General features: G+C 44.1%; 1 protein-coding gene across 1 annotated transcript in view; it reads left to right on the forward strand.

Moving 5' to 3' along the window:
• The window catches only part of LOC104214543 (protein neprosin-like), a 44254-nt gene extending 33941 nt beyond the window's left edge, over positions 1-10313 (forward strand). The window contains exons 6-7 of the mRNA XM_070155683.1: positions 9249-9318; positions 10128-10313. Coding sequence (XP_070011784.1) covers positions 9249-9301 — 53 coding nt within the window. The 3' untranslated portion in view covers positions 9302-9318; positions 10128-10313. The remainder of the gene's footprint in view (positions 1-9248; positions 9319-10127) is intronic.
• Positions 10314-10699: the final 386 nt, after the last annotated feature.

Raw genomic sequence — 10699 nt, forward strand, 5'->3', positions numbered from 1 at the left:
GAAGGACCGTACCGTGTCCTCGGGATAGTTGGCAAGGGATCCTATAAGTTTGGAACCATGGAAGGCGAATAGCTTCCGAGAAACTGGAATGTATCTATGCCTAAACGGTATTACTGATAGGGCACCTGATCAGAAAATCCCGCAAAAATCCTCGAGCAAACGTTGCACTCTTTTCCTTCGACCGATTTTTTTATCCCGAAAAGGATTTTTGCTGACAAGGTTTTTAACGAGGAAACGTCCACGCGCTACAAGCTTACAGGGTTTCCTTACGACAACAAACTTCCACGCGCTTTATTCCAATAGGAAATGATGTACCGGGCTGAACGGTCGAATGAACCGTGTCCGCATAAGCCTGGATTACGGCAAGACAACGACATGTATTTACGCCAAGCAATCAAAGAATGTCTTTCGCCAAAAACATCTCGTACTCCAAAGAAAATTCAGCATGTTCACAGTAGGGATCCCTCCATCGAGTACGCCCCGAAATACTCGGAGACTAGAATCAACAATTTGGCACCCACGCGACCCTATGGTCGGAGTCTCCAAAAAATATAAGCCCTCAAGGAGGCAATTTCGAGCTCACGAGTGACGACCCTCGAGCCTAAGCAAACTCGATGACTCAAAGATTGTCGCCAATCGCCACTCGTTAAAAACCCGGGACCGTAAGACCCCAAGCAGGAAGACTCGGTCTCAAATGAAAACTCACATCGAGTACAAACGACTACACTTGTAAGACATCAACAAGCATGGCAAAACTATAAGACCTCAATAAGCATGGCAAAACTATAAGACCTCAACAGGCATGAAAAAACTGTAAGACCTCAACAGGCACGAAATTTTTGTAAGACTTTACTACAGGCATAAAACTCAATCCCGAAATTTAGGCTATATGTTGCACTTGTAAGACTCCCGAAAGGCATACCCTCGATGTACATGCCTAAACTACCACACTCGGTATCAAAAATGGCTCCGGCCAAATGCAAATGACTACGGTCAATACGGCTGCACCAGCAAAATTAACGCGACTCGAGGACGCCCGACCGTCGCTAACAAAATCACAGGTCATTACTTCGAATCTACTTCATAACGAACTGGTTAAAACAGGCTACCCTTGATAGGAAAATGAGCTTCGACCATGTCAGCTCCAAATCACAAAGGCTTCGAGCTACTCAACCTACGAGCTAAACCTTTCGAGGTGCTCGAACATTGCCGCTAATGACTTGAAATTGAGGTTCTTCCCGAATCGACGACGGATCAGGCAAAACTATTTCAAAAAGTCCTTAACGAGAGGAAAATAAAGCATACATAAGCCTAAGGTCAAAAGCGTAAGAGCCATTGTCACCAGCCAAACGAGCCTCAGGGCCACACATTAAACGGTCACAACGACCAAAAACATAAGAGCCACTGTCGCCAGCTTAGAAATTTGAAAGCTTGAGGGTCAAAGTGAGCTCGAGTCGTAACCTGATTCGGAGATCAGATCCAAAATAGTTAACTATACATGCCTAAGGGCAAGAGCGTAAAATCCATCGCCGCCAACTTCATGGTCTCAGGGCCACATACATAAAAGGTCGCTTCGACCCAAGGCATAAGAGCCATTGTCTCCAGCCCATGCAAATGTAAAACTTGAGGGTCGATTGAGCTTGATTCGAAGCCCGACTCGAAGACTGAACCCAAAACATTTGAGTAAAAGTATAAGAGCTCTAACGACAATTAACATTAAAGGTCGCATGGACCAGGCGCGTGAAAGCCCCTGAGCTTGCCTAACGAGCCACATGGCCATATCATAGATCTAAGGTTAAAAAAAGGAATAGAGGAAACAAAGCTGCATGATTCACTTTATACATATGCCAGTATGAAAGTACTATATACAAATAGGAAGATCAATAGGAAAATCGACAGGAAAATCAACAAAGATCCTAATCTATTGCCAAACCGGCGTCCTCAATGGATCACCAAGGGTTGCACCCTGGCAACTACGAGTTCCCTAATGGCCCCTTCTCAACGACATCTTCTCTCCTCTGGGATCCACCCTCATTTTTAGCACCACCCGAGCTGCCTTCCGACGTACCCCCAATGGTCTGCTTTAGGAAAATCGGCCAGGCACGACCCACAGCTTGAGGTAAATTCGGGCTAGCCCCCTCAAATTCCTTCCCAATGCAAGAATCTGCAACAACAGATCCCTCTCCATGCGAGGATACAAGCACCTCTGCCTTGACTTTGATCCAAAACAATGCACCCACCAGTTCGGAATGGAGACATTTGTACTTGTCATTATCCTCCTTCGTATCTGGGAGCTGACGCTTAATCAAGGTTACCTTCCCCTGGAGGGTGTCACTCTCGGAAGACATTTCTCTTACGTACCAGCGAAGCTCATATATTTTAGCATCTCTGGCGCAAAGCTCCCCTCTCAGCAGGGTGTTCTCTTTCTCAAACTGCACAAATTGGGTCCGAGAAGTTAAAAGTAGTGGAATCTCGCAAGGATTCGAATAAAGGTCGCAAATTGCTATGATTGCAGGATTAGAATATGACACACCGGGCCTTCTCCTTCTCAAATTGCTATGATTGTAGGTTTAGAATATGACACGCTGGGCCTTCAAGAATGAAATTACCCTACTGGGAACATAATCAGTCGAACCTCACCACTCAATCCGTGGCACACCCGGTATAGCCAATGTCACTATCTTAGCATGATAGTCCAAAATAGCACGACACAGAGATAGCCAATCCATGCCTAATATAACATCAAAGTCTACCATACACAATAACAATAAATCCACTCGGGTCTCCAAACCCCCAGTAGTCACCATGGAGGAACGGTACATACGTTCTACAACAACAGTATCACCCACCGGAGTAGATACACAAACAGATAAAACAAGAGACTCATGGGGCGTATCCAAATAACGAGCAAAGTATAATGACATATAAGAATAAGTGGAACCAGTATCAAATAATACAGAGGCATCTCTGCGGCACACTAAGACAATACCTGTAATAATAGCATCTAAATCAATAACATCGGGTCTAGCTGGGAGTGCATAGAAACGGGCCTAACCACCACCTGATCAACCTCCCCCTCTAGCACGACCCCTAGCTGACTGACCTCGACCCCTAGCTGGCTGGGTGGGTGTTGGTAAAGTAACTGGCGCTAAGGCCGATGGCTGACTCCTCTGCTGAGATGAACCTCTAAGGCGACGAGGACACTGCCTTCACATATGACCCAACTCTCTACACTCATATCAACTCACGGGTGCTGGGGATAGGGACTGAAGGGAACCCCTAGCACCGGAGTGACTAGTAGATGAACCCTGCATAGAAAAACCCTGAACTGATGGAGCACGGGATGAACTCTGGGCTGGAAGGGCACTGAGTGATGACTGGCCCTGATGAGAACTGTGAGAACCATGACCCGATGACGCCCCACGATAACCTGGGCGAGCTAGCTGAGCATGCCTGAATGGAAGGCCTCTGCTGTGATGAAACAGACCTCTCGAAGGAGCACCACCATAACTACCAGATCCTCGAGGCCTCTTGTCCTCTCTCTTGTCTCTCTCGTGGCGACGAACTAACTCGATCTCGCAAGCAATATCTACAACCTCCTCAAAAGTAGCACCAGACACCCTCTCCCTAGACATAAGAATATGAAGTTGATATGTGAGGCCATCAATGAACCTCCTAGTCCTCTCTCTCTCTATAAGAACCAACCAAATATCATGACGAGATAACTCCGAGAACCTCATCTCATACTGAGTCATAGTCATCTCTCCTTGACACAACTACTCAAACTGCCTACGCAACTCCTCTCTGTGAGACTGTGGAACACACTTCTCCAAAAAGAGAATGGAGAACTGCTGCCAAGTAATGGGTGCTGCACCAACAGGCCTACGCCTCTCATAAGCCTCCCACCAAGTGAAGGTGGCTCCAGAAAATGGGAAAGTAGTGAAAGCGGCCCCACTGGTCTCCAGAATACCCGTTGTACGAAGAATCCTCTGACACTTGTCTAAGAAATCCTGGGCATCCTCGCCCTCTACACCACTGAAAGTTGAAAGTTGAAGTCTACCAAACCTCTCCAACCTGTACTGCTCGTCCTCTGGCATAACTGGCGCTACATAGTCCTGAACAGTTGCTACCGGCTAGGCTGGATGTTCCCCCGGTGTCTGAAGAACCTACATATGTAAGCGGCGGGAGTCTGAGTGCCTCCCCCGGCCTGAAAAGTAGCTGCGACTATAGTGACTGAGACCGCCTGAGCTAGGCCAGTGCATACTAATAGAATCTGAGCCAGAGCCTCCTAAAGACCCAGAATCATAATAGACACAACTGGTGCCTGAGCTGGTGCTGCTGGAGCGTCCTGAACTGGGCCGACTAGTGGATCTGCAGGTGCTACCCTAGCTGCTCTGCGGGCCACACCCCTGCCCCTACCACGGCCTCGACCGTGTCCCCGACCTCTAGTGGCCATAACTGATGGTACTGGTGGTCGTCCATCTTGAGCAGTCGCTCGTATCCTCACCATCTGTAAGAGAATAGAATAACAGAAGTTTAGTACTCGGACCAACAGATTCGCACGACAAGAATTTCAAGAATATGAAGTTTTCCTAAAGGTTCTACATCCTCTCAAGGATAAATACAGACATCTTCGTACTGATCCGCAAGACTCTACTAAACCTGCTCATGACTCGTGAGACCTATGTAACCTATCTCTGATACCAACTTGTCACGACCCTAAATCCAGACCCAGTCTTGATGGCGCCTATCATGAAATAAAGCCTGCCGACACAAACCCCCAATATTAATTTAACAGATATAATAATAATTCAAGTGATTAATATGCTATAGAACCCAAAATATAAGTGGAATAGAACAATTTGCGAAAAACAACACAGCCCGACATCGGGGTATCACCAGTCATAAGCATCTAAACAACTATCTAAAAGTAGGAAGAGTCTACATAGTTTACTACAAAGAAATCATGTACAAATGAAAATGAAGATAGGAAGGAGAAACACTGGGCTGCGAACTTCGAGCAGCTACCTAGTGGACTCCGAACAATCTGCTGGAAGCTATCTGTCACGACCCAAACTGGAGGGCTATGACTAGCACCCGACCATACTTGTCGAGCACCAACGTACATTTTATCTAACCTTCTTTATTATCTTTTAGGGTCGACGAGATAAATATAATTGATAGACATAGATTATGGACAACTAACAATACAAGATGATGACATGAACATACATAACATGGGATGACCAGACAATCAAGAAACTATATATAGGGCATGAGCTACCACGCTACCATGAAAGACTATACAAAAAAAATCAGCCGACAAAGCATAACAAACTATACATAAGTCGACACCTGTCTATGAGCCTCTAAAGGAAAATAAGTGCTGCAACATTGCTAGAACAGGGCCCCGACATACCCATAATGTCTATAACAAAAATGCATACCAAGACCACAGCAAGTCCAAAGAAGGGATCTCGCCAATCACCGCTGAATTGGACCCCCTACTATAGTGGGGGAGCTGCGCCTACCTATCTATCAGGACCTGCAGCATGACATGCAACGTCCACAAATAAAAGGATGTCAGTACGAATAAATTACTGAGTATGTAAGGCAGGGAACCATAAGTACAAACAGTAATGTAAGTAGGGATCGAAAATATACAACCTGTAACGTCTGGGTACCTCTGAGGGCTACTGACATGCAATGCATGATACATATGTATATATGCATAAACTTTTAAAACATACGCCTCTATGGGCATCATCATCATCATCATATCATACCCGGCCATAATAAGCTCGGTAAAAACATACCCGACCATCATAAGGCTCAGTAGAATCGTATCTGGCCACGTGGAGCTCGATAAAACCCAACTAATCAGTGGTTGCACAATAGGTGCCGTACCCGGCCGACTACATAGCTCGGTAGAGTAAAATAGATACATATATATATATATATATACTGCATGCTCGACTCATGGAATCATGTTCTAAACCTTTTAGGGTGACGTAAGGTCAATATCCTCTGTACACGTTATTAGGACTAACTCTTCACTATGAACCTTATAAGAATTAGGAAGTACCAACAACATTGATAATATAAGAATAAGAGAAGCATCATCAACATTAATCGTTCCATAAGAGGGGAAACAATGTAAGTACTGCTAGCTTCTAAGAGTAGAGTATCTTTGGAAGCTCGTTCATTACATTATGTATAATCGGAGTCGTGCAAAAGAAGGAAAGGGATAGCCTCACATACCTTGTATATACTACCCCAATCTCAAGCTATGCAATTGTTAAAACTCCTTAGTCTACAATAAGAGAAATGATACTATCGTTATCATTTAAGCGTCAAGAGGTCACGAGAGTCGGGCCATTTCTCTGGTGCCCGTTCCCCAGTAGTAGGTCGTCATGGTAGGGGCTATATGAGCCGCCCTGTTCATTCATCTCTTCCAGCAGCCAGTGGTATTCCACCTCCTCCTAGACCTCAAGAGCCTTATTATGCACCTCTGGCATCTAGCGCGCCTCCTGCGCGGGGTGCTTTCATCTGGGTGCCACAAAGATGTAACAACATTTGAGGCAACACTACTGGTGGAGACAGATCAAGAAAGATATAGTTGGATTTGTAGCTCGGTGCCTCAACTGTCAGCAAGTGAAGTGTGAGAACTATAGGCCGGGTGGGTTGCTTCTGCAGATAGAGATTCCGGAGTGAAAGTGGGAGCAGATCACCATGGACTTTGTAGTTGGGCTCCCACGGACTCTGATGAAGCTCGACGCTATTTGGGTGATTGTGGATCGGCTGACCAAGTCTTCTCATTTCATTCATGTGTGTACTACTTATTCTTCGGAGCGGTTGGCGGAGATTTATATCCGGGAGATTGTTCGTCTGCATGGTATTCCAATGTCCATCATTTCAGATAGAGGTACTCAGTTCATATCATAGTTCTGAAGGGCTGTTCAACATGAGTTGGGTACTCGGGTGGAGTTGAGTACAACATTTCACCCTCAGACGGACGAACAATCCAAGTGCACTATTTAGATTCTTGAGGATATGCTTCGTGCGTGTGTGATTAAGTTTGGAAGGTCTTAAGGTCAGTTCTTGCCATTGGCAGAGTTTTCTTACAACAACAGCTATCAGTCCAACATTTAGATGGCACCATATGAGGATTTATATGGTAGGCAGTGTAGATCCCCGGTGGGTTAGCTTAAGCCGGGTGAGGCTAGATTATTAGGCACAGACTTAGTTCAAGATACTTTGGAGAAGGTTAAGGTGATTCAGGATAGACTCCGTACAGCCTAGTCCAGACAGAAGAGTTACGCAGACCGGAAGGTTCGTGATGTTTCCTATATAATTGGATAGCGGGTTCTGCTTCGGGTTTCGGCTATGAAGGACGTCATGAGATTTGGGAAGAAAGGGAAGTTGAGTCTGAGGTTTATTGGCCTTTTTGAGATATTGAGATGTGTTGGGGAGGTTGCTTATGAGCTTGCCTTACCTCACAGCTTGGCAGGAGTTCATCCAGTATTTCATGTTTCGATGCTACGGAGGTATCACGGTGATCCGTTGCATGTGTTGGATTTCAGTTCAGTCCAGTTGTACAAGGATCTATCCTAAGTTGAGGACCCAGTGGTAATATTGGACAGGTAGGTTAGAAAGCTGAGGTAAAAGAATATTGCTTCGATAAAGGTTTAGTGGCGGGGTCAGCCGGTCGAGGAGGCATCCTGGGAGACTGAGCAGGATATGCGCTGCCGTTACCCTCATCTTTTCACTACTTCAGGTATGTCTCTATACTTGTTCGAGGACAAATGAATGTTTAAGTGTAGGAGGATGTGATGACCCAGCCGGTTATCCTAAGAATTAACGCCCCGATCCCCTATTAATTGCTTTCCCCGAGTTTATTTCTGCAATTTAGATTTGCTGGGACGTTCGCTTTTGAGTTTCGGAGAGCTTTGGGACACTTAGTCCCTAAATAAGAGATTAAGTGTTGGAAAGTTGACCGTAGTCGGAACAATGTAAAGACGGCCTCGGAATGGAAATCCGATGGTTCTGTTAGCTCCGATGGGTGATTTCAGGGTTAGGAGCGTGTTCGGATTGTGTTTTGGAGGTCCGTAGCTAATTTAGGCTTGAAATACCGAAAGTTGAATTTTTGAAGTTTCTGGTTCGATAGTGAGATTTTGATCCGAGGGTCGGAATGAAATTCTGGAAGTTGGAGTAGCTCCGTAGTGTTGAATGTGATGTGTGTGCAAAATTTTAGATCATTCGGACGAGGGTTGATAGACTTTTTATCGAAAGTGTATTTTTAGAGTTTTTAGGATTCTTAGGCTTGAATCCGATTAAAAATAGGTGTTTTGATATTGTTTTGAGCGTTCCAAAGGTTGGATGAAGTTTCAATGAAGTTATGGGATATGTTGGTAGGTTTGGTTAAGGTCCCGGGGGCCTCGGGTGTGTTTCGTTGCTCAAACAGGCACTTTTGACCTTTGGGAGATTGCAGGTTTACTGATATTTCTACAGCAGTGATTTATGCATTGCGATCACGTGAGATAAAATGCGATCGCGTAGAGTAAGCTGAGACCAGGCACATTGTTGTGAATTGCGATCGCATGGTAAGGAGTGCGATCACATATGGCGAGTTTGTTGGTCATTGCGTTCGCATGAGGACCATTGCGTTCGCGTAGAAGGGTTTAGTGTGGCGGTGGGTGATGGAATTTTCTCTATGCGATCGCATAGAGCTGGTCGTGATTGCGTTGCTTTGAGGGAGTTGTCTTATGCTATCGCGTAGGGAGTTCTACGATTGTGATTAAGGATTATCTGGGCAGAATGTAAAATTTCAAAGTCGAGGGTTTAGCCATTTTTATCCAACCTTAACTTGGGAGCTCGGATTTGAGCGAGGTTTTGAGGGATTTTCAGAGATATCGATTGGGTAACGATTCCTAACTCTTTTTTCTTGTAACCCATTAATCTAAACATGAATTCATATTTAATTTCGGAATTTGTATGAAAATTAGGGGAAAGATCTTAGACCAAGAATTTGAGTTTTTATTGGGTATTTGACATTAGATTAGGATAATTTTGATATGGTTAGACTCGTGAGAGTGTGATGATTCTGAAAATATAAATTTTACCCGAATCCGAGACGTGGGTCGAGGGGCGTTTTGGTCATTTTACCTAATTTCGCGTATTAGCTTAGAATTTAATTGTAGAATCAGTTACTTGAAATATTATTTACATTATGCAATTGAATTTAATAGATTTGGGCCATTTGGAGTCGAGTACTCGTGGCAAGAGCGTGGTTTCAGAGTGATTTTGAGCTGGTTCGAGGTAAGTGACTTGTCTAACCTTGTGTGGGGGTTCTTCCCCTTAGGATTTGGTATATATGATAATTGAAATGCCTGGTACGTGAGGTAACGAGTGCGTACTTGAGCTAATTGTTGAAAATCTGGTTTTCTTTAAGTAATTCCAATTCTGTTCCTTGTTCCTATTTCATTTCACTTGCAATTTAAATCTGCTGTTAGCTTAGGAAAAGCATGTCTAATTGACTTAACTGCTTATTTGTTTAAACTGGCATAGTTGAATTATGTGAATCATGTTAGGGTAGAATTTCCGGTTTATTTGGTACGAAATTGAGCTTAATTGAGTATTCTTGTGTTGCTGCTGTATGTTTTACTTTTGGACTACAGGACGGCATCCCGGGAGATCCCCTGTACGTATTTATGATTTGAACTGAGGTGCGAGATACCAAGAGATCCTTGACACGCATATTGAGGATACCAAGAGATCCCTAGCGTATATTGAGGATACCAAGATATACTCAGGATACCAAGAGCTCCCCGGCATATATATTGACAATACTGAGAGATCCCCCGATTATTATCCTTGTTATGAGTAGTATTTCCTTGTGTTTTGTTCTTATCTCTATTTCAGTTATTGAATTTCTTATTATCCTGTATTAGATTCTAATTGTAGATTCTCAATTGAACTGCTTATCTTATTCTGTCATTTCTATACTTATTTAATCTCAGTAGGGCCCTGACCTTCCTCGTTACTACCCGACCGAGGTTAGGCTTGGCACTTACTAAGTACCGCTGTGGTGTACTCATGCCCTTTCTGCACATATTTTTCATGTGCAGATCCAGGTACTTTGACTCAGACTTACTATCCTTGAGGCGAGGTGAACCCTTCAGAGACTTCGAGGTATATCGGCCGCGTCCGAAGACTGAAGAGTCTCTCTCTATTCTTTTTGTAGTTACAACCCTTCTGTATCTCTTTTGTTTTAGACTATTCTAGAGTTAGAGCACTATGTAGTGATTGTTAGATTGTGATTCATGGGTTTTCAGGTCTTAGAAGTATGTATTGGTTTGAGAGTTAAATACTATTTTATTTCTCTACTTCTGTCTTAAATTGTTTTATTTCCGCAATTTGGTTTATCTTCCGCAATTTAGGCTTACCTAGTCGTAGAGACTAGGTGCCGTCATGATGGTTCACGGAGGGCGAACCGGGGTCGTGACAGTTCTGATCACACTCCTAAGTCCCAAATCATCTCTCGAGGCTATCCGAACAATCGAAATTCACATCCGAGTCCTAAATGACATAAGTTAATATCCGATTGACTTTTCCAACTTAAGCTTACTCACAAGAGACTAAGTGTCTCAAACCTTACTAAAATAATTCCGGATTCGAACCGACTAACCCGATACCACAT

The sequence above is a fragment of the Nicotiana sylvestris genome, chromosome 8 (assembly GCF_000393655.2).
Source record: "Nicotiana sylvestris chromosome 8, ASM39365v2, whole genome shotgun sequence".
Classification (NCBI taxonomy): Eukaryota; Viridiplantae; Streptophyta; class Magnoliopsida; order Solanales; family Solanaceae; genus Nicotiana; species Nicotiana sylvestris.